General features: G+C 38.5%; 1 protein-coding gene across 7 annotated transcripts; it reads right to left on the bottom strand.

The window, feature by feature from the left end:
• Window positions 1–154: 154 nt before the first annotated feature.
• LRRC72 (leucine rich repeat containing 72) lies at window positions 155–17,938 on the bottom strand. Of its 7 annotated transcripts, none has more exons than XM_040695715.2 (10): window positions 17,885–17,938; window positions 15,997–16,146; window positions 12,594–12,663; window positions 11,772–11,879; window positions 11,221–11,302; window positions 9,696–9,809; window positions 5,458–5,547; window positions 3,187–3,351; window positions 2,276–2,303; window positions 155–649 (listed from the first exon to the last, which is right to left on the bottom strand). In XM_040695715.2, exons 2-10 carry the CDS (start codon window positions 16,131–16,133, stop codon window positions 484–486), a joined length of 960 nt encoding a protein of 319 aa, XP_040551649.1. In that variant the 5' UTR covers window positions 16,134–16,146; window positions 17,885–17,938; the 3' UTR covers window positions 155–483. The 7 variants fall into 7 exon arrangements, with proteins under 7 accessions (XP_040551649.1, XP_040551651.1, XP_418694.4 ...); XM_040695717.2 differs by having other exon boundaries at window positions 15,997–16,070; XM_418694.8 differs by lacking the exon at window positions 11,772–11,879 and having other exon boundaries at window positions 15,997–16,070.
• Between the last annotated feature and the right edge of the window lie 6,824 nt (window positions 17,939–24,762).

Raw genomic sequence — 24,762 nt, 5'->3', positions numbered from 1 at the left:
CGCTAAGAGATTCCAGCACATCAATGTAGCACACAAAGGACCAAATTGGATCTTCTCTAATAAATAGAATGGCATTTATCTCATAGCTTTCTTTTGAGGGAGGAAGATATATTATTGGTAGTGAACATCATAAGTCGAATTATCCAGTAGAAACTATAAAGAATGAAATAATGTATCCTTTATTTCTTAAAAAGTAACTTATATTTTGGCTTTAATTTGTGATAAAAGTATGGTAAGAATTGTATTTCAAACTTTTTTTTATTATAACATCACCACTATTTAGCATTTGATTTCTTCATTTCTTGACCCTACATATTATATATTTGATGATAAAAGGAATGTTACACTAATGCTTTTTTGCTGGAAGATCATTTAATTAGATGCATGTTTTAGTGTAGCCGCATTATAGAGATAGTAACTTACGTAAGATGCTTATATCCACTTTAGACAGAGGAGCAGTGTTTTTCTTAAGGAAGAAAGAAGTCATCTAAATTGGATTGTCAGCTTCTCAGGGGGTTCCTCTGCTTTGTGTTTAAGCCATCTTTCTTGACAGGTGGGTATTTTGTTCCAGTCAATGGAGGAAAATTCCATTACAGATCTTGTCATTGCCCGTAGTAAAACAGCATCTTCTGGGTTCTCAAATGGAACTCTACACAAAGAACAAAACAAATGTAAATTATCAGAATGTTTTCAAAATACTTTGGAGTTATTTTACTAAGTGTGCTTTCTGTAGTTAATGAAGTCACTTAAGAGTGAGGATTTGAAAATTGGAAATTTTTGGAAGGCTTCCTTCTGCTACCAAATTTAAGAAAGGCCTTATGAGGAGCGGCTGAAGGAGCTGGGATTGTTCACTCTGGAGAAGAGAAGGCTCAGGGGAGACCTTATTGCTCTCTATAACTACCTGAAGGGAGGTTGTAGTGAGCTGGGGGTCAGCCTCTTCTCTCGTGTGACTAGTGATAGGACTAGAGGGAATGGCTTCAAGCTGCGCCAGAGAAGGTTCAGGCTGGACGTTAGGAAATCCTACTTCTCTGAAAGGGTGGTCAGCAGTGGAATGGGCTGCCCAGAGAGGTGGTGGAGTCACCGACCCTGGTGGTGTTCAAGGAACATTTGGACGTTGTGTTGAGGGACATGGTTTAGTGAGAACTACTGATGGGTGGATGGTTGGACTGGATGATCCTGTGGGTCTTTTCCAACCTTAGTGATTCTAAAAGGTCAGCATTTCAAGATTCTAAGGAACAAAATCATGCAGTAAATTATTTAAAATGTGTCTAAAGCACTGTTGCATAATTTAACATTCTGATTCTTAAATGTATCCAGTGGAAATCATAAAACTGTGTACTGTATGACTTCATAGTGATTTGATACCTATTAATGCAAATGTGTTAGGAAACTAACATAAACCACGTGACTGTCTCCACTGAGTATAAATCACTCTGTCAAATGCTCAGGTCCCTCACAAACTCTAAGCATCTACACAAATAAGATGGAGCGGAAGCTGCACATCCATTGTATCAATGAGTACACTCCACTGAAAACAAGAAAATCCTTTGTAAACATAAATTAAGCCAACTGTAAAGAGCTCTACTGAAAATGAATAAGTATGTAAAAATCAACTTTTTAAAGGAAATCACCATACATAGGCTTTTATTATTTCCTTTAATGAATCTTCCAACTATTTTCATATGTAAAACTCAAAAATCTTAAGATTTTAAATATCTTATAAAGATAGTATCTAAAAATGTCAACACATTAAAATGCAACCTTTATGCCACCTCAATCCAGACACAGATGTCACAGAAATAAGCTTTTCCATTTATTTCTATGATGTTGGAATTTAAACAGAATAAAGGTAACATCAACTGCAGACTAAAAACATTTTGCTCTATATCTCAGTAATGTTTTTCAGAGCACACGTTCTTCTGAGCAGCCAGCAAGCAGAAAGCTGCCTGTGCCACAATACAGAACAGCTATTCTGATGCTCTAATGCTTCAAGCACACTTATTGCTATTTGATCTTATAAAATAAACAGCACCTTTATAAAATAAATAGCATTTTTATACACCTGGAATACCTTTCCATATCAGAATTAAAACAGCAGTGGGTTGGCTGTCTTATCAGAATGATACAGTTTCAACTTTTCAACTGTGTGGAGCACAGAACACCAGAAAACATGTCAAGAAATTATTTTTACTGGTTGTTTTTTTCTGAAATTAAAAAAAAAAACACAAAAAACCAACAACAAAACCAACAACAGAAAGCCCACAGAAACACTTACTTATTTGTGTGATTTCCAAATTCCCAATCTGTAATGAAAAGTTCAAATTAAGACATTAATGTGCATGCAGCATTTTGATGAGCTAAGCATTATCATCCTGAACACAAACGACTTGTTCAAATGAGCTAAAAGCCAGCAGAAGATTTGATATGTGCAAAATATTTTTCCTTAGACAAACATTTCCATGCATTGGTTTGTGGGTTTTTTTCAGTGAAGTACATCCAAAAGCAGACAACGTTGTGGGGAAATGCAAGGTTTGCTCTGGATTGCCACATGACAGGCAGTCACAAGGTTACGGGTACTCACCGTGCTGTCACAGCAGTGAATGTTTTAAGGACTCTTTATAAAATGACTTTACAACAGACATCATGAAAATATTCTCAGCATAAAAAGGAATCTGCTTACAAAACTAGGTAAGATGTGCAAAATTTATAACAGCAGGAGAAAATATTTTCTTCAAAAGATTATTTTATAAAAGCACTAGAGGGCATCAACACTCAAGGATGCTGATCACCAACACAGCACTGTGGTGTACTGAAATGCTCTTAATTAAATAAAATTTTTAAAATAACAATATGACATATATTGAAAAAATAAAATGCTGTTTGTTCAGCTATCTTAAAACACTGGTTTAACTCCAGGGTGTAGCAAAAACTACAGTTGGACTAGATGACTGTAGTGGTCTTTTCTCTCCTTTATGATTTCGTGACTCCATGAACATATTTGTCATAATGCACACAGCTGAGGATTCATTCATTTGCTGTTCCTACCACTACTCCTGGCTTTTGCGGAGCAGTTTGGTTGAGTTCCTGATGCATTTATATTTTACTACACCAAGTTTTTATCAGATAAATGAAAAGAACTTTAATTGAAATCAGCCCAAATGCTTTTGTTCTTATGGTTATGAATACCTGGGGGCACCATCAGTCTCCTGGCTGGCTGAGTGTCCCTGCTGTGCCTGATGGCCGTGCCTGGCGATGTGTCCACTGTCTTTCCAAAAGCAATCGACTCCACAGCACAGGACTTTTCACAGTTATAGACAGGAAACGCCAACTCCCTTTCTCTTTGCGTAACTGCTGTTAAAACAGATATGAAAAATTATTTCCTCTATCAACTAAAAAGTCTGGTACTAACTACCTGCATGCAAACCTTATTCGGTGCAGTTTTATAACATCAGTGGTGTACATCTGAATAATTTCGTGGAGATTCAGAAGAGGCTCATGGAGTGATGCTTGCTACAGCTCTGGGGTGCAAATAAAAGCCTTTCTTTCGGATGCAGGAGAACCAGGAGTTTTAAGTGAAGAAACTACCAGACAAGGCTCTTTGTTACCATACAAATGAGATCTACTCCAGAAGTCAGTGAAAACTTGGAAGTTTCTTTATGAACAGTGTGAACAAATCCCACTTCAAGGTCAGTTTAATTCCCAATGCTCAATTATGGAGGAAACTGAAGGAGTGCAGTAAAAAGAAAAGCTTCGCATTTTCCTGTTTTGCGCTTGACTTCAAAAATAACTTTACGTTTTTAAGAAAGAGTTTTAGATTGTAAGTTAAATAAGGGATTTTAACTAATGATATGACCCGCATACTAATCTAAAACTTCAGACAGGGAAAAGGAAGAAAGCTGAAGGTTTAGAACCAAACTCTGGGAGAAGCATTTCAAATTCAGGAGAGTTTCTAAGTTGCGGTATCTGGGGGACTCATTAGAAAGGAGCTGCAGCATCCATGTCTGGAGGTAACACAGTGTGAGCACGTGTCCTGCATAAAGAAGCCAGCCAGGCTAAAGCTGTCGGAATGTTCCACGGATGGAACGTTTTCCATTCAAGATTGAAAGAGGAAATATTTAATTTCACATTTCAGTCTTTGTAACATTAAATAAACAGTTCACTAAATAGAATGCCCAGAGTATAGCTTGATAGAAATTAATGCTCCAAGTCCTACACCAGAGCTGAATACAGTATAATTATACTGAACACAGGAGTTCATGAAGTTTTGTGGAATTGCTTTTAGAACTGTAAAGGCAATGCGTATTTCCCAGTAGATTTAGCTTCAGACAGCCAAAAGTGACTGTTAATAAAATAGTCTGAAGAAAGTGCCCCAGACCAAGTACTGAAGAGGCTGGAGGTACGCAGGAAAGGTGTTTCGCTTTCCAGTATAGGAAATGAATGTACAGCCATTGGCAGATGGCCACATGGTCAACCAAGCAGCTCAATAACCCCTAACACAGACCATGCCCATCTGCCAGCTCTCCTTCATGACAAGGCTGCATAACCTGCAGCCACACAGTCATCCTGAGGCTGACTTCTCAATTCCTTCACTGTTTCTCCCACAGGCTCAGAGCAGGTTTCCAAGATGACACTGTTTCTCCTCTCTCTTTTCCCATGAGGAAGAGGTGAGGTACAAATCAGTACATTTCTCAGCACTTCACAGTAATGTTCAATCCTCTTTTGAATCACTTAGCTCACCAAACATCAAAGACACAGTCACCAAAGCTGATTTTCTGGCTCCACTGTGGCTTGTTTATTAAATTGGTTTGTCTTCAATATATTTACTGATACGTATCTATATGTTTGTTCCCAATATAATTCTTTTCTTTTTAAGAAGCCAAGTTGTGAAAGATCTGATGATTCATGAAGATTTCTATCTGACAACTTGGTCAGCATGGATGTGCATATATTCTTGAAACAGACACAAACACATAGATATCTGAGAATATCACACATATATTTGAGAATATTAGCCATTTCTAGTTAAACAGACTCACTCGTGAATATATTTGTTTGAATTCACAAATCATAGAAAGTTGAATTGAAAAGGAACCATGAGGATTGAGTCCAACTCCAGACAGGTAGGTGTACATTCACGTACAGGAATGTACACATACCAAATGGAGGTACATGTTTCTAAAGGCAGGCTTATATCTCTTACCCAACAATATATAGAACAACTACAAGATAACCATACACAATTTAAATAGGAAAAGACAGAAATTAACAGTGCAGGGTAAAGTAAAGAGTTTATGTCAAACAAACCTTTCAAAAATGGTTATCAGTTTGTTAGATCTTTTGCTATATCAACAAATGTAAGTAAGAAAGTGGACAAGAATAATTCACATGTTTTTCCCAGCTTATTAAAATTGAAAGTAAGAGTCAATGCTTTGTGAAAAGAGTAAAATCAATCCTTACGCTTCCTGTCCAGGAGCTGTACTGAAGGGAGGCTGTGTATCACGTAGAGCCGGTAGCCTGCATCATATGCCAGAGGGTTGTAAAACAGGTCTGCAAAATATATACAAAACAATGCCATCACCAAAACTACAAAAGAAAAATAACAAACTTAGCGAGACAGGAAAATTAAAGAGTAGTCAAAGATTTTGTACAAAATATTTTTAACTTCAAATTATTTTTACACTAGGTAAACAAAGCTTGGTTTCTTTATACTCACAAAAATCACTCGACTGAAGACAGACTGCAAGGAACTGGCTTATTGCAGAGCATGCAAAATACCACAGGCAAGATTTGAGGAAAGGCGTCATCGTGCACTCGGAGCCTTTGAAGTTTTTTTTTGTATTTTTTAAGATATACAGACAAAACCGCTAAATACTTGCCTTTCATTTCCTTGTGTAGTTTTGGTGATGCCTACTTTAAATTGTAGCAGGTCTTTTTAGGTCTGATGGCTTAATGATAAGAAACAAAATTCGCAGCAGGAGAGAGTTAATTAAAAAAAATATGAGCTTTAGGTCTCGGAAGGCTTTATCAGAGCTGATGTTAAGGTTTTATCCCATAGATGCAATACAAAACAAAAATGCTCAGTTTTCTGATTTATCTATGGATTATGAGTTAGAAAACTGAAAAACTTGAAGATTAAATTGTGTAAAAGGACCTATGCTCCTGGAAATGTTGTGCCACTCGCTTTTATTAAATTATAAGGCCCTAAGATCTAAAAGCCCATTAGCGACTTGACTAAAATGCTTATGCTCAGGTTCACATTCCCTGAATAACCAAACCTTTGCCACACAGACAAGCATCAGTCCTCTGTTACTGCTTTGGCAAATGTGGAACATCCACCTAACTTACGCACCAGATTGGTTTGGTTCATGTGAATGACATCTGAGGTTGATTAAAGTAGAAACTGGCTCATTCCCGGATCAGAAGACAGACTAAAAAAAGTTTGTTTTCTAAACTAAAAACAAAATAAAACTATTTTTCTCCTTAAAGATATACTGTTTTTCTTCAACAAATTCAAACAATTTTAACAACTTCTACCAAGGTCTACACTGGTCTGTTTACAAAGAGGCTGTGGACAATATTCCCTCTAGGGCAAAAAATCCCCTGGTTTACTTAATCTTAACAGGTAGGGAGGGCAAGGTGAATGGCAAATAAGAGCTCTGATATTTCAGAGATACTAAAAGATGAAAAAGATTGAGAAATATTCTACAGTGGCTTGTGAACCACAGGATTTCATTTTTTGTTCACCAGGATACGTTTGCTCAGCTTTCAGTGCTACCACCTGGCTGTTTGGAGGCTCAGTAAGGCTGGAGTGGGTGATTGGGATCTTGTATGCAGAAAATGCCAGTTCAGGTATTCAGAGAACAGTAAATGTTTTAATGTTGTAATGAATTTTCAACGAAACTACCATATTCAGGAGTAGTAAGCAGCCCACAAGGTGGCAGCAAAAGAAAGTTCCATATTTTTACTGAGCCCAGGACAATATAGCCATTTTTTTCTAGCAAGTGTTAATCAGAAATAATATCATGCATTTGTCTGATGAGCACGTTTTCAAGTCAAGAAAATACACCGTAGTGCTCCACAGAGAAAAACTTCTTAGACACTTCTCTAAAAGCAGGTAAATTTGTTGTTTTGAGCAGTAGTGGAATGGAGTGATGACTCAAGAGAGATTTTTCCAAGACAAAGCGAGGAGCTGATACTAAGTTCTTCTGAATCTAGATGCTGCTTGGAGTACGTTCCTCATTACCAGCACTGATTTTTAATAGTATACAAATTTTTCTGCTGCTTGATCTTAAAGTAATTCCAGCCCCTATATAGATCAAGATGGTCTTATTTTACAAAACATCTGGAATCACTTTTTGGCTCTGCTATCTACTTTCCAGTCAAGGTAATGTAATTTTCCTTCTACAAATTAGAGATAATGCTTTCTTCCTCCACAGGTTTGTCTGTTTTCCCAATTCAGAATGTAGGAAAAGAGCGTGCCTACCCTACACAGGGTAGAAAGGAACTATTGTGACAGAAACACAGCGAAAGACAAAACGAGTTTTTTGAGCAGAAAGATGTTATCAGATGAGGACAATAAATCAGTTGAGGTAATGTGCAGAGTACACAGAAATCTTGGATTCCAAGAGATGTGAGATTAAGGTGAGCCTATAAAGAAACCCTCTGCATCTCCCAAAAGCCTGCAGTTGTGAGCAACCCATCCAGTAAATCTTTAGAAGCTGACTGTCTTCACTAAATACATGATGAAAAATGGTGTTATGCTTCAAATCCATTGCAGTGCAGTGGCTAAAAATCTCAGGAGCGCCTTAAGAAAGAAAAACAAATGCAACATTTTGGTAGCTGAACGTTGCTTGCAAAGTGAACAATAATAGTGTATCAGACTGCCTCATTTTAACAGTTCACAGGAGCTACACAATAATAAAACATTATTATATGTATCCAGAAATGCTATTGATGGTTTGCAAGATTTTTTGAAAATCAAATTTTCAAGTGATAAAATAAATACATTTAAAAAAAAACCCCAAAAGAAGAACTGCCTCACAGCAGTGAGAACCTTCCCATTCCCAAAATTTTTTATTTTATAAAGATGGATTATGGCCACAGGCCTTTCTGAAGTTACACAGCTGAAATGCTGCACTCATTTCCCAGTTCTGAATACTGCAAGCAGATGCTATAATAACACAATTCGATATACATCACTTTGAAAATGTATGTTATTCATTTATTGCTGACCTTTACTTCAAATATGATGAGGCATTTTATTAAACTAATAGAGTCCTGGTAATTTGGGAACTCATTTCTATTAAATTTCTTTAAAGTAAAGGCTTTTTTTTTTTTTATGATTGTAAAGGTTAGCAGGGAATGACTGTAAAGTAGAATATTACATTTCTTCTACCGATTTACTGTCATAAATTTGAATTGAAGAACCTTTTTAAAAATAATTTATTTTAAATAATTGCTTTTCTATAATGGCAACCAGTCCAGTATTCATTCAGTTTTCACAGTGTCTTTGTGAATGTCACTCATAATGACTCAGCAGCACTGTAACTATCTGCTATTTCTCTCTATTTCCCACAGATAACTGCAACAAGCACAACAAACTCCCTGTGCTTTTTGAAGCTGCATACTAATTGGGAGAGCTATAACATTAAACTCAAGTGACAGCACCATTCATACATACGATGTCTGTCCAGACTTTGCCTAATCGCTTCAAACAACTGCACTCTTATGTGAGCTATTTTTCAGTCCTGCACATAACAAAAATAAATGAATAATTTTGCCAGCACGTTGTCTTCCTAAACACTTGGCTCGTTTGTGAGTTTCCGACCAACATCAAGTTCAATTAAAATTGTACTTTTCAAGCCATTTTTTTTCCGTTCCTGAAACCAAGGCAGTCAATTTTTGAATGCATAAAGAGGTATGGTTTGATGGTGTTCATCTCCAATGATTGTGATAGCAAGACAAGAAACCTGTTTCCTGTGTTCTCAAAATACTGAGAGTTTGGCACGACGTATGACAACATTCTCTCAGGAACCATGCACAAAGACTGCCCATACTTTCAATAGCTTAATAGCATATAATTCTACTTTCCTGCAGGCTGCTAGCTTAGTGGTGCCAGCACTGTCTGGTATAATGTAATTTGAAACTTCATTTCCATGTAGTATATCAAAATTATGCCACTCAGATACTATTATACCAGAGTATGTTCATTCTCAGACTCTAAAGATCTATAGAATCTGCCCAGAAAGATGCAGGAAAGAAGTTCTACAAAGAATATCATTAACAAGACAGGAATTTGTGTTCTATAACCTATAACCTTCCTTGCACTCTCAAGAACAGTGACACCAGTTTCTTATCTCCTGTCACCTCTATAATATCAGCACTCTCCCATTTTCCCTTACAAACAGGGAGCAGCACATAGCCTTGACTGTCTCCAAGCTACTTATGCAGGAGACTGGTTAGCCAGCATCCGAAAGCAGCTAACTTTCAAACTCCTTTATTTTTTTCCCTTGGTAGCAGTAGTCTATATGGAATTTTCATATCCTACAGGTCTCTTCTGTCAAATTTGGTTGAAATTGATAATTAGCTTCAGAAGCTATTGGCAAGTGATGCACAAACAGAAAAGAAACATATCTTGGTAAGATATTTTTAAAAACTACTGATCACTGTAGTGCTAAACAAAAATAAGGTATTACTTAGGGTCCGCAAGCTTATTATTCCTTTTAATTCCTTCACTGTTTCACCAAGTTGCTTTAACTGGTTGTTGTGAAGCAACAGAATCTGTAATGAATGCAAGTTTTTCAGAGCACCTGAAATGAAATGAAAAATAATTACTTATTCTCATCATACCTCATTGCATTTATTCAGATAATTATTTTGCTATGTTGCACACTGAATTTTATATTCTCGTTATATACCCAGGCCTACATTTTTATAGCACCCTGCATGAGAATAGTCAAAAAACCTTATCAGAGATTTTAATATCCCCGTTGCCTTCCCGGTCACATTGTTTGAATGCAACCCACTTTTATTTTGACCCTAGTTCTTTCCATTTCCCTTGATCATTCTTGACCCCAAAAAACTGTATCAGCTCCCTTCCTCATCCCTTCCTTTCTCCTATATCCCAGTAATCTTTAACTCCACTTCCGTTTATCCTTACCTAACATTGCCTTTGCCTTACAAGCAATACGTAGATTATGCCTATAGAAAGTAGTTCCATTTCAAATTATTATTAATGTATTAAGAAGTTACTCCAAGCACTGTTGTGCCTGGCCCAGACTACACGTTCACATCGCCATACCACAACTGGGTTCAACAGCTCACTTTCCAATTTCTACACAGTTTTTCTCATTCACGTTTCTCTGCTAATAACACCCACCCTTTGTTAACCCCTACGTCGGGTCTACTGTAATGTCTCTTGTGCCTGAATGTTTTTATCTTTCAAACATTCATTTTTCCACAAGATCTCACAGAAACCAATCAACACAATTTCTCATCTTAATATTTCATAGGAACTGATAAAAGTAAAATATTAATATTTAAAACATCTAAAATCCACAAATGTATTAATATGCTTTGGGCTCTTCATTCAGAAATTCAGTGGTATGGCACAGCTACTTTAATCTACAAGAGCAAGTGAAATATATACAGATATATAAGTAAAAAATGGAACTTTGCAATAAAAATGTTTTTCTTCCAATTCTAACTACACAATGAAGAAACCACAGGATGTTAATGACTATGTTAGAAATGCGACAACTTATTAATTAATTCTCTTTTATTTTCATGCTAAGTCTATCAGCATTACAATCAGTTTTTCATCATGCAAATATGAACAGCTCCCAGGAGATCCTTCTATCAGCTTCTGCAATGCCTGCTCAGCAAGAGAACTGCAAATCATCCGATAGAAAAACACTCTGAATATTCATTTAGAATATAAGATACGGTCATGCTGGATCCAAATGTTTTACAATTGTCTGATATTAAAGTACGTGATATTTCATTACCCTCAGACCAGCATAAACTTGATATGAACTCTCAGTTTATTGCCACTCAAGTATACTGGAACAAATCAAATCCCTGAGAAAATAATTAACATTTACGCATACATGTGAGCTTTCAACCTTTAAGTTACTGGCTGTCATCCACTGTTATAAATTTGAACGCTAGAACACAAAAAAGAAAGTATAGCTCAGCAATCTGTAAAGGGAAGATCGATACCTGATATATCTGTGAGTTCATTGTTGTTGAGGTAGAGCTCAGTCAAACAGTAGTTTTTCTTCAAGAAACTTAAATCTTGGATCTAAAATTAGAGTTAGGAAAACTGTTATGTAACAGTCTAAATTTAACATCGGAGAACATAGTCTTTTAAAAACTGTTTTACTATAGGAAGTTTTTAATCTTTCAGGCTTGACATGAATGCAAGGTTAATAACTGGAAGGAGCCCTTGAAACAGCTGAGAGCATTAATGGTGCACAGCTGCTTATCCTTACAGTTTAAACACAAGAACAACAAATAGCATTTGATTCCTGATGCTATTTTGATTTCTGTAATGTCATTTGCTAGTGCAGGAATGATTTTAGATCTTGAATAATACCACTGACTTTAAGACAAATGTGTTTTGCTCTATGTATTTTCTGAAAGTTGGAAGGAAGAGACAAAGTAAGTTTTCCTGTTGGAAATTAGAAGTTACTTTAAGGCTCAGAAAAACATGATTGAGTGAAAATAGCAATCTGAAAACAAAGTCACATTCTTCGCAGTGATTATTGTACCTTGTGTAGTGTGGTGTGAGACTTACACACACCTGTCATGTAGAATGGCATTTCTCCATCTTTGTCAAATTTATAGTCAGCAGGCCATTTCTCCTTACTCTTTAGTGCCTTTTAGAAGTAAAATGGAAAGCCTTATACTGTGGTTTTAGTTCAACCTCTTCACATATCCATACTTCTGGGGTTTTTTTGAGAACAGTTGGATAACCACAGGTCTTGCAACAAAGCTGACATAAGATGCTATATAATTGATGTTAGCCTGGGGCAGCAGATACACATATACTCCTCAATTACATGGAATGTAAATTTATTATTTTCTCTCCTCACAGAGCTACTTATTTACCTGAGCAAGCACTTCTGGTGTTTTAAGAATTCACATCCTTTGTGAAAGTCGTGTAAATTACTGTATAGTAAGGTATTTAAAAGCAGGTTAGAAAATAGTGTCTTTTATAAATTTGCCCTTTTTAGTAAGGTTTGGATTCAGAAAGACACTTGATAATTGTTGTCTGAATATTTTCAGGTTTCCAAATCACGCAATCCTACTGCTAAGTAGCTGATTTTCTCAAAAATACAACATGCTTAGACTTGGCTGAAAACTGTAGCATCGGGATATTTTTACAGAGCATTGTCTTAGAACTCATACAGGACACAGTAAATAAGATCATCTAGACTTGCACAGATGGAGTAAGTATAGCACATGGCTTGTGCAACTGTCTTAGGACCACACCACAGAACTTAATGTGGGCATGGTCATACTAAACACTCTCCTGGGAATGTCCCTTAATTCAAACATGTTTAGGTGACATTGCAGCCTTATTACATTACCTTATTGTTGTTAATCCACAAATACCTCAACCTACGAAACAGTGACAGACTTGGAATACTTCTTAGTCCTCTAGTGGAAGAAAATAAAGTGGCGCTTAATCACTTCATAAGCAGTTTGATTTCTGGTAAATAACATTATGTAAGCACTAAAAAAGCATTTCTGTAGAAAACATAGCAGAAAGACAGTAAAAAAAGGAAGAGATAACATATGCATGCAAAACATGTGAAAGCATAACAAAGCAGCAAATGGTAAAGAAATGGGAACAAACTCAGTTATACATTAATTGCTTCTTCTATAAAAGCACATATTTTCCAGTGAGTACAACATCCAATCTACTTTGCAGATGGTGGAAATTCTACTGACAACACAGAAGGAGGATTTTTGCATCCTGGGGGACACAAACATAAAAGAAAAAATGTTGTGGAGGGACAGTATGGATTCTTTGGCCATGGTGCCAGAGATGCTAAGAGAAGGCAGACTACAAGCACATTGCTGTCAATTTCTTATCTTTCGTATTAATGCACGTTGTGAAATCTTTTGCCCTTCTTCAACATTTCTCTCGTATAAACTTAGCATTCATACTCATTAGCAGTCTTATTCTAAATGAACACTTTGACTGAGGTTGGATCTCTCTCTCATATGCTTGTAGGCATTTCAGTTTAATTGTGTACCTTGCACTTTGAAGCTGAGCTTGCTAGTGTGCTCTAAATTACAACTTACCTACTAACCAGAGAATATGGGTGAGCTGTTGAGCAATTTTCACTAATTGTTGCTGTTTTTCATTGCTTTAAATAAACGTTTTTGATTTCCTCTCAAATAATTGTAGATGACCTTTACAATTTTAATCGATATAATACAATATTCATGTCAGCTTTGAACATTCTGCATGACCAGGGCCAGTGTTTCAGAAAGAATTAACTGGATTGGTAGGAATTAATCTCACACCATCAGCCTAAACTGCTCTGCTTGTGCTCCAGCTGTGAAGCCAAGTTTCTCTTCCCATGTGTTTTGTGTTTTTTCCCCAAGAACCCTTCCAGATACAAGGAAGGAGTGGACACATTTTCTATCTTGCATTTGAAAAAAAATAAATAAATACCAGGGGAAACCCCACAAAGTTGATGTGCTGTATTTTAATTCGTGTATTTCTGAAAATGAGCCTATCCTAAGCAACTATTCTGTTTAACTGGTTATTTGGTCTCCTCAAATCATCCCTAAAAACTAAACCTGCAAGTATGTATATGCATGTTTATATTGTTGACACAGGTAAATACATTTCTGCAGGTACTAAAGATAAGTGCATGAGAGCTGACAGGAGCTCCCTCATGCAGAGCTCTTCCAGAGCTATTATTATTATTTTTTTTCTGTAGACTTTTACCTGTATGCTGCCAAACTATGTTTCAGATAGCAAAGCCAAAATTTCCTCATATTCTGTCACTGCCATTCTACACAGGTTTACATTTTAATTGGCTTTACTCCATTGTAACAGCCAAGATGAGGCTGTCTATCTCCAAGTCCTAATCTGTTTTTTCTTTCTTTTTTTCTTCTCAGTATTAAGGCATTTAATTTGCCCCAGGTAGAGCTTAATTCCTCTAACATGTTAGAGGAGACTGTCCCTTTCTGTATGCCTTCCAGACTTTGCATGTCTCTTACAAACTTACAAACTTTCTGGCCTCCAGCCTTCTTATCCTACCTACTGCTAAGTTAATCAGTTTTCCTAGGATGACAGCTTTCAGTGACCAAATGTAAACTTTTTCACGTGCCTTTACCAGTAGTGGTTTAAAAGTAAAATTTAATTCTCTCAAATTTGATTGACTTTAATTATTATTATTATTATTATTATTACTTTCTTCCTACTTTAGCCAGTAGAAAATTATGTTTAATTCACACTTAAGAAAGCATGTTCTGATACTGAGATTGGCTGAGGTTCAAGGTTTATATAATTTGGGATAGAATAAAAGAAAATTGGTTCCCTCCAATCATCAAAAAAACAAGCTTGCATCATCTTTCTCAAAATGGTTTCATGGGAAGACAGATCACCTCCGTATCTGCCTTCTGATCATTTCTTTTTATTCTTTTATTCTTTCTTTATTCCATAGCAAGAAGTATTTCAAAGCCAGCGAGAATATACATTTAAGTATTTAACATCAGAAAACACACTTATTAAGACTGTACACACCATCTCAGTATGTAAATATCTTCCTTACTTAGTAAGATTTTCTATACTTTCTTCTTTCTAAAATAAATATTATAATTTAACAGTAACCAGATGTTTCATGCTTTCTTTCCACAGAGTTCTGAATTCCTTCTTGGTGTAAATCAGGAGATGTGCTAAATCAGGGATACACTGAGACTTTCAAGGCCACCTAATTTCCACCAAAAGCAAACAAGATAATCCCCCAATCCCCTAACACTTGTTTTTTTGTTTGTTTTGTTTTGGTGGGTTTTTTTTTCTGCGTTCATAGGACTTAGAGACCTTGAAAGCCTTGTGCCTGAATTATTACACTATGTTAGCTCTTTACACGTGATATCAACAGTACAAACTCTAGACAGAGTTGTGAGCCTGCAGACAGGTATGCAACACTTGGAACTGTGCCCTGGCCAGAAATTCAAAGTATGCTTTTCAAAAACTTTGAAGTATGTCCTGTCATGTATCCATCTCTCTCTGTTAGCCTCTCAGCACCTTCATCCTACAGCTCTATCAACCCAGATCACCCACAGGTTCGTGAAAGCTTTGCCTTCCTTCTCTTTGCATGGTTTCTTCTCCTCATCTGCCCCATCTCTTCAGCTGCTTCACAAAGCTCCCCAAGATCAGTTCTCTGATCAGTGCTGCCTGCCTCAAACAGCTCTTGTACTCACTTCATGTTGCCCTGCCCTCCCTTCAGTTCTTAACAGCAGAGATGCAAATAATATCAAAGGTGCTACCATTGGGTTTTGCTATTGCAACAACAGATTTCTTCAGGGAGGTCAGAAATTTGGCAGTTCTCAGACGGGGCAGGTCCTGTATTTTTTTCATTTACTGTCTTGATACTCTTTCCACTCAGACTTACAAGCCAGTTTGAACAGGTAGAGATCAGCCCATTAAGCTTCGTGTCTCTGTTCCCTGTGGTAGAAGTTCATGCAAAACTCTGTGAACTTACAGACCCTCGAGCAATGCTGGGCTGCTAGAGAACGACTGTGTGCCTAGGGCTGAGGCATTTAACTGCTTCACAGCTCACGCAGCTCTGCTCCCTGAGTCCCTATCTTTCTTTGCCATTTCTTTTTGCACAGCATGCACAGACTAGGTATAAAGATAGTATTTCACATATAAATGATGTTCAGGGACTGTTACAGAAAGCACTATGAAGGATTACCACGTACTGTGTGTTTCACTTCTAGTAAAAGCCAGAGAAACATTCTACTTACAGTCCAGCCAGATATAACACCAAGACATCCACGTTCCTCTTAAAGCCACAGATCTTCAGCTGCTTCTCTACTGCCTGACAGTACACAGTACATTTTTCAGCACAAGACCCCACATAAGTCATTACATTGTAACACATGTGTATTCAGACTCTAAATTAACACACATGCCAAAGTTAATATAAGAATCATGGCCCCTCGCAAACTATAGCAAAATATAAAACAAAGAGATATTAAATTAGTATTTTCTACTTTAAATTGATAAAAATACATCAACAATTATGTTACACTCACTCTAGGTTTTTGGGTTTTTTTTTTTCTTTTTGTCCTGTAGAGAATCATAGTTCACAGACATGAGATGGTTGTTGAAAGAAGGGGCTTCTCAGCTCGTATTAAGGCAAACTGCACAGCTGACCACCAGGAGAACAGCTTAAGTTGCAATACATTTGCAGATTTATTTTATGCACATGATTTTTAAAAAGTCTGCATTCAGAAAACTCAGCTTGTATACTTAACTTTGAAAAACGTAGATGCAAATGAAATATTCAGAGCATATTAGCGATATGCCCTAATTTGTAAGGGCAATCCTAGTAACATGAGTATTAGGGATCTCAGCTACAGCAGTTAATAAAGTGAGATCTCTCCACAGAACAACATGGGGTTAGTAAATGACTTACTATGCCCAGCATCATTAAGATCATTTCTGCTTACAACACAAAATCGCAAATTGTTGGGCTTGTTTAGTTTGGATAAGAGAAGGCTCCAGGGAGACTTCCTTGCAGCTTTCCAGTACTTGAGGGGAACTTAAAATCAGGAATGGGAGCAGCTTTTTACACGGTCCAATATTGATAGCACAAGGGGGAATGGCTTTAAACAAAGAGAGGGGAGATTTACGTTAAATGTTAGGAGGCAGTTCTTTACTGAGAGCGTGATAAGGCCTTGGCACAGACTATCAGGAGAAGCTGTGGATGCCCCATCCCTGGAGAAGTTCAAGGCCAAGTTGGATGGGGCCTGGGCAGCCTAATCTGGTAAGAGGGAACCCTTCCAACCAAAGCCATTCTGTGATTCTATGAAATATTTTTGCAAATACAAAACAGCTTCCACGTACTGATGGGTATGCTTAGAGCAGCTTGTACTAGCTGCATGATGAGTCCATGTAGCGTGTTCTGGAACTTAAGATAACTTTGGATGCAAACACAAGTGCATGGAACCTGTGGTCCCTTCCCAGGGGATCCAGCAGAGCCTATGGCGTGCACTGACTCAGCACAGCCGGTGGCTGGACATGGCCATTTGTCCAGAACTCGATATGGCTGAAGCCTGACTGCAGCTGTCAGGCAGGGAAAGTCCTGGACAAATGGCCCACATAATCTGACAATGAAAAAGGAAAAGCTTTTGGCACTGGACAACAGTGCCAAGAACGCTAATGCCTGTTCCTGGGAAGTGCAAAGTGCAGCAGCTGCCAGGCATGCAGATGAGAGCACACCTACCTCCGAAATGGAACCCCCAGCTCAACAGCCATGCTTAAGGGAAAGCATGTTAACAGTTTAGTTAACAGTGCCCGAAGGCAGCTGCTCTTCAGACTCCGCTAGCTGAGCTTTCCCGATCTCCTCCCCCACCCAGGCCCCGGCCCTCTGCCACGCCGCCCCAGCAGAGCCCCCAGCCCGGCCACAGCACACCGCCAGCGAGCTGCCAAGCTAATGCCCCTCCTCCCTCCCCACCGCCGCCCCGGCAGGGCGAGAGGGCGAGGCCGACACCGCCCGCCGGGGGGGCGGGGCGGGAGCGCTGTGGGGGCGGGCGGCTCCGAGAGGCCGTGCTGGGGGCGGCCGCAGCGATGACGTTCGCTGCGGCTGTAGGCGCCGCTGGGAGGCGGGAGCGCCGCGGCTCCTCTCACCTGCCGGCCGGCGGCGTCGGCAGCCGCCGCCATTTTAGAGCCGCGTTCCTAGGCGACCGGAGTGAGTGAAGGAGCGCCCGGAGCAATGTTTATGACATCCACATGTGCAAACAATTGTTGCTGTGCTGTTATTTTTAAAACCATTTTATGTACAGCACAAGCTGAAGAATAGAAAAAGCTTTTTCCAGGGTGCGTGTGTGTGCTGATGTGCATGTAGGACAATGGAAAACGGTTGATTGTACTACAAAAGAAAAAAGCCTGAAAACTTGGAGCTTTATTTGGAACTTAATTTACACAGAGCACTCAAATTAGCAGAAATAGCCATTGTAAATTACATGCAACAAAGAGCAAGAGCTGTGTGCACAAGTATATGAATAAGCTGTCCCTCATGGAATTAATTATGTGCGTGCCTCTGCTTGTTCAGACCGCTGAAACGACATCGATGGAGTGTGAATGATGGAGGAATGGAACTGCAGTGCAAGTATTATATTGCGAATATCTCATTTTCACAGAAAAATGGTGTGGGTGGCTTCCATTTCAGCTAGTTAGATTTAAAAAGTAGAAACCTCAAACAAGAAAGGCTTGACATCTTAAAGGTAGAAAACTGGCAACAGAAATGTCTTTAATCACTTATTTTAACTCCTAAAAATGTCCCTAGGGTGTTAACAACAAAAAAAAGAGGAAATGCGCTGGAGATGTAGAAACTTGCACACAGGTCTGTAGTTCTTACGTTGCACTGGAATCTTTGGATTTTGGAAGGTGAGGTGGCTATTAACAAAAAAGTCAACCTTAATATTAAAATTATTTTATCAAGTAGCCGGATCTGAATTTGCTTGTCACACCGTGTTTAAGTATGAAGAGCAAGGGAACCTCTAGAAGGTATTTTGTTGCATTCCAGTGTGACATCCATTGGCTGAAGTTTGCTTTCATTTGTTCTGTTGAGATGCTTCTCATTATTAATAACTGATTGATACTTAGACTGCATACCTAAATGTATAAAACTAAATATGCCCAAATACATGAAGTTGTTTAGTTAACCTCTTTTATTTTTCCTTCTGCCTATTGACACTTAAAATCTCCACTAAGTTTAAAGAAATTTGGGTGGAAAATGAATATTTTTGGATTCAAATTGAGCTGTCAGCATACTTTCTGCTACCTGCATGTTGTCCTTTTCCAAAACATATGACCTATAATCTACTTAATCTTATTCCTGGATGGCTGTGCATAAAATGAATATGAATAAATGGTCACTTACTCTTCTGGATATTCACAGTAATGACTGGCTTACTATATACATTTTGCCAAAAAAGTCCCCGTTATATTTCCACGCTAGAAATACTTTATTTTCTTATACACAGGTGTTGTGCAGTCACAACAAGACAATGTGGTCTTACAGATATGATAACAGAACATGAAAAGAGGGGAAGAACACATCTTGTTTTCACTGGCAAAGGTGGTAGGCCAGCTCTGGAAATTGTTCATTTCATGAACCACCCAAACTGCAGGTACCACAGTTCATCTGACCCACAGAGTTACACTGTGTATTCCCTGAGGTATCTCAGAGGCATTATTGGGTACTTGAATATGCCTGTGATTCAAGCCCACACCGTAGCTAAGGGGTATACAGCAAAGCTATTGCATTGCTGTAGAGACCACATTGCAGAAACATGTTTGCTTTGGATAATGAAGTTCAGGTTAAACATGGCTTGGAACAAAACCCATTTCTGTACATATTGCTGAACCCCTGCATATAGGCTTGGATGTCCCCATATCCAGTTTCCCACATTCTCCATCTTGTCTGGGGAAGACGCGGTAGAGTGTTAAATGATAAAGGACATTCATCCCAGGAGCTGGGGAGGGAAAAGAGTTCTTCCAAGAGCCCAGTTTCCAAGACTACTTACTTCCTGCAAATGCAAACAAGCACTGCCCATCAGCTGATAGCCCTGCTCTGGAGCTCAGCAGTGGGGAGGGAAACTCTGTACTCCAAGTTCAGCCTTAGAGAGTGAGTCTGATTTCCACTTCCACCCTTGACTGGCAGCATATGCACCGGTGTCATGTAACCTCAATGGTTTTAGAGGTTACATGACACTAGAGGTTACAAAACGTTGTAAGGCTTAGCTTAATTAGCTTGCAAAAAATGGTCCCAAACTGTCACTTTAACAGTAACTATGGAAGTATTTTGATTTTCTTTCTCAGTTCATGGCATTTACTTAATTCTGCTGGCATCTATAGTATGCCACGTATTCTCCAAATAAAGAAAAGACAACATGCTTTCTGGAAGTGACCTTAATAAGTTTCTATAGCTTTTCTATTTCAGATATCAAATTCACCAACCACCTTTTTTCCTTCTCAGTACAGCAGGAAGAAAAAGCTACTGTTCTGTATATAATGTGGATAGAAATGGTAGTGCTGTTGTATAGATGTCTAAATCTCAAGTTTTGGGGTTATCTGGATTCTGACAAAACTAAGTGCTTTATGATGTAAAACTGTTAAAACAAGAATTATGTGTGATGTCTTCTTATGGAAATCCTACTATTTGTGAGTTGAATATACTGAAAAAATGTCTGTTTTGTTGTTTTTTGATCTTATGCTGCATCCTTGTAAAACTTACAGTCCAGTGAGAATTGTTAATATGTACAGTAAAAGAAGAGAGAATCTTATACCAAACACTCGTGTCTTTTAGAAATAAAACAGCAGTCTCTCATTCAAAGTCACGTTACTTATTGTTTAACATTTCTGTCTCCAAAAGCCTAGACGTTCTTCTTCATGGTGGGATTTGCATAGCCAAGATGTAAGTTTTGTGGAGCTGAAGTGTTACCTAAATCTAGCTACTTTGCAATTACGGTTTGGTAGAGATCGATATTGCATGGATTATAGAAAGGGTTCTTATGTCCTTGCTTGAGCTTAATTATTCCACCAGAGAACAAGCTATCTGCCATCCTATTTTTTTCCCTAAATCATTTGTTTTAATGGGCTGTAGTCACTAGAATGACCTTGTCATATATTTCAGCTTTAATTCTTCATGAGGTTCATCTAGCAGGTAACACTCAGACACTTATTAAATGATGGACTAAGCCATTCAGTTTGTTTTTTTTTTAGTTCTGATTTTGATAGTGTATTGAAAAGTTGAGAGCAGAATGCAATTTTGTAATTTAACGTATTGTTCAGTAGGTGTGAAAGATGCAAAATGCAGAAAACTGTCTGGTAAATAACATCTTTAATTGCTGAAGTATAAAATATTCAAAATTCAATTTTTTATGCCTACTGTATTATAGATGATGCCCTGTATTTTTCAGGGTTTATTTTCAATTTCTGTATAATTTCACAGAAATACAGTTGTGAAGGTCTACCTTCCTATACTTATTATACTAGCAAGATATATATTTTTAATAAAGTGTCCCAAATATTATAAGTAAAATCTACTTACATTTTCATATAGGTAATTTAACTTACTTGCATGTTAGTCTCATCTTGTTGACCTCTGATTTAATTATGTTTCATTTCATCTCCCTGATGAAGCTGCCTTTTTACAACGTATTTTAGTTTAAAAATAAATACTGAAGAATAAAATAGTAAGATTGCACTCACCAGTGCTGGCTCCTGCACTCTGGCCACAATAACCCCATGCAGAGCTATAGGCTTGGAGCTGAGTGGCTGGATGACTGTGAAGAGGAAAGGGACCTGGGGGTGTTGGTTGATGCTCAGATGAACATGAGCCGACAGTGTGCCCAGGTGGCCAAGAGGGCCAGTGCCATCCCGGCCTGCATTAGAAATAGTGTGGCCAACAGGAGCAGGGAGCTAATCATCCCCCTGTACTCAGCACTGATGAGGCCACACCGTGAGTACTGTGTTCAGTTTTGGGCCCCTCACTACAAGAAAGACATTGAGGCCCTGGAATGTGTCCAGAGAAGGGCAACAAAGCTGGTGAGGGGTCTGGAGCACAAGTCCTAAGAGGAGCCACTGAGGGAGCTGGGATTATTCAGTTTGGAGAAGAGGAGGCTCAGAGGAGACCTCATTGCACTCTACTACTTCCCAAAGGGAGGTTGTGATGAGGAGGGGTTTGGCCTCTTCTCCCAGGCAACAAACAAGACCTGAGGAAATGGCCACAAGTTGTGCCAGAGGAGGTTTAGGTTAGATGTAAGGAAAAACTTTTTCCTCTCAGAGAGTGGTCAGGCACTGGCATGGCCTGCCCAGGGAGGTGGTGGAGTTGCCATCCCTGGCAGTGTTCAAGAGGCATTTGGATGAGGAGCTACGAGATATGGTTTAGTGGCTTGTGGTAGCAATGGTAATGGGAGGATGGTTGGACTAGATCATCCTGTAGGTCCTTTCCAACCTTGTGATTCTACGATTCTATGATCCATAAAAATAAGAAAATTATCTGCTATTTAGCAACTGGGACAAATTTTAAATTGTCCATGTTACAGCAATGCTATGCACAGACTAATGGAATTAAATTGCTTTTGAGGTTGTGAAAAAAAAAAAAAAAGATTCACTTGAAAAGGTGTGAAGTAAATTCAATATATTGTAGATTAATGCATATTTCCTTTTTTCTTCTTGTTACCGGAAATATTTTATCAGTGTTTATCAAGTGAAACCAAGAAGCCTGAGGAAAGATCTCTAGGATATCCCACCTGCATTCCAACTGTAGCTCCAGAAAAGCACAGGTCTCCCACAAGCCCAGTAGCTGCAAGCTCCGTGCAGATGTTTCAGATACTCCACACTAAAGCATTCAGGCATTTGTGTGATATGAATCACACTATTTATCTTACTGATAGCGCTGATGATATCTCAGTGACCTTAACAAGTTCAGAAGCAGAACTGTGGGAGAACAATTATTTTTCAATGAGTACTACAAGCTTGACCCTATATTTAAAAATGTTAACAGAAACATGGTATTATGGAATATCTTAAGTTGGAAGGGATCCACAAGGATCACTGAGTCCAACTCCTGGCTCCACGCAGGACCACCCAAAAATCAAACCATATGTCTGAGAGCACTGTCCACATGCTTCTTGAACTCTGGCATTTTGGCACCATGACTGCTGCCCTGGCAAGTCTGTTCCAGTGCCTGACCACCCCCAGTGAAAAACCTTTTCCTCATATCCAACCTCACTCTCCCTGTTGCAGCTCCATGCCATTCCCTCAGGCCCTGTCACTGTCACAAAAGAGCAGAGATCAGCGCTGCCCTTCCACTTCCCTCTTGAGGATCTTTAGCTGCCATGAAGTCCCTCCTCAGCCTCCTCTTATCTGGGCTGAACTAACCGAAGGACCTCAGCTGCTCCTCTTACATCTTCTCCTCTAGACCCTTTACCTTCTCTGTAGCCCTCCTTTGGACACTCTAATAATTTTATGTCCTTTTTGTACTATGGCACCCAAAACTGCACACAGTATTCAAGGTGAGTACCAGTGCAGCGTAGGATGGCAAAATCCCTTCCCTGGGAGGTGAACATCTACCTCTCAGTCTTTTAAGAGAAAATAATAATAAAAAAAGTCTCCTTGTTATTGACAAAGCAGTTGGGGTTGCTGTCCCTACCCTTGCTGTTTTCTTCCTCTTCTGGTCCTGGAAGAGACAATAGATTCATAAGTTTATTTCCAAAATCAGAAACCAGCCAGTCACGACAGTGCTAATAAAGCAAGCGTGGGCCTCAACAAACAGAAGATGTAACTCATGCTACTCTAATACTAATCCAATCAGGTCTAGGCCAACTTCGTCACATACTGCCAAGCATGTGTATTTCTTTACAAAGGGTTTTTCTTTACAAGCGTATTTCTTTACAAAGGGTTTTCTATAATTTCACAGTCAGTTTTCACCTGCTGCTTTCTTGACACTTCTCCCTTATGCCTTCAGAGCTCTGTGAATTCTGTCCTTTTTTCACAGCTGAAAATTTACTGCTACTCATGGCTAACAAATAAAACAAGTAATGCTTACTTTTTGAGCATCTCCTTAGATATTTTTTCTTCTCCTGCATGCCTTTTTCATCAGATTGAAAGGAACAATTTGGAATAAAGAGTCCAAAAAACAGCATCATATTTTTAAATCTGGGAAAAACATTATAGAGAAAGTTGATTGCAGGCTTGCAATCTACACACAGAAATGCAGCCACCCAGTTTGAATGCATTAAGAGCTTCTGCTGGGTTTATTACATCTCAGTTTTTCTTCAAGAAAGTAAATAGGGCTCCATCACTCAATTAATGAGTGAAACAGGTTGGAACATGAGATTATTCCCAATGTAGATTATCAGTTATCTGCACCAGACATACCATGGTAAGTGAAATTAGTGCACTGTAAGAGATTACCTATGCCAGGAATCAAATGGAACTGGAAGTCATGGCTTCCTAGTTTTGTAGGTGTAAATCAATAGCTGGAAGATTAAGCAATAGACTGCCAAAGGCCTTTAAAATTCTGAACAAGGGTACATGACAGTAAGCTCACAATTACTGTCCAGTCTGACTCTTAGTGGCCACTTCTCCTACATTAAGTCAAGGTACTACTATAATTCAAATACTGATAAATAGTCATAGACTTGGGAAAGTTCCACAAGGCAAAGTCAGCTAATAGTAACAAGGCACTGAAATCAAATACAGGGAATATCTGTGGCTGGCATGGGAGTTAAAACGAATGTGAGTAAAGTGAAGGCTGCCCAGAGCTTATACTGAGTAGGAGACTTCTCTGTTAAATTTAAAGAGAAAGAGGATCTCATATCTCAGATGTTCAAAGCAAGAAAAACAAACAAACAAACAAACAAAACAATTGATTCATTTATAGGAACTCTTAAAGAAGTGCTGGGTGCAAGACACTGTTTCTTGAAGAACTGACAGTCAGATTAATTTGGGAGGAAACAAAGTGTTTATAGTGAGGAACAGGCTAAGAGTCCAGT

This window comes from Gallus gallus, chromosome 2, assembly GCF_016699485.2.
Source record: "Gallus gallus isolate bGalGal1 chromosome 2, bGalGal1.mat.broiler.GRCg7b, whole genome shotgun sequence".
In the NCBI taxonomy this organism is placed as follows: Eukaryota; Metazoa; Chordata; class Aves; order Galliformes; family Phasianidae; genus Gallus; species Gallus gallus.
Note: the sequence above shows the minus strand (reverse complement) of the source record. Positions and strands in the feature narration are given on the sequence as shown.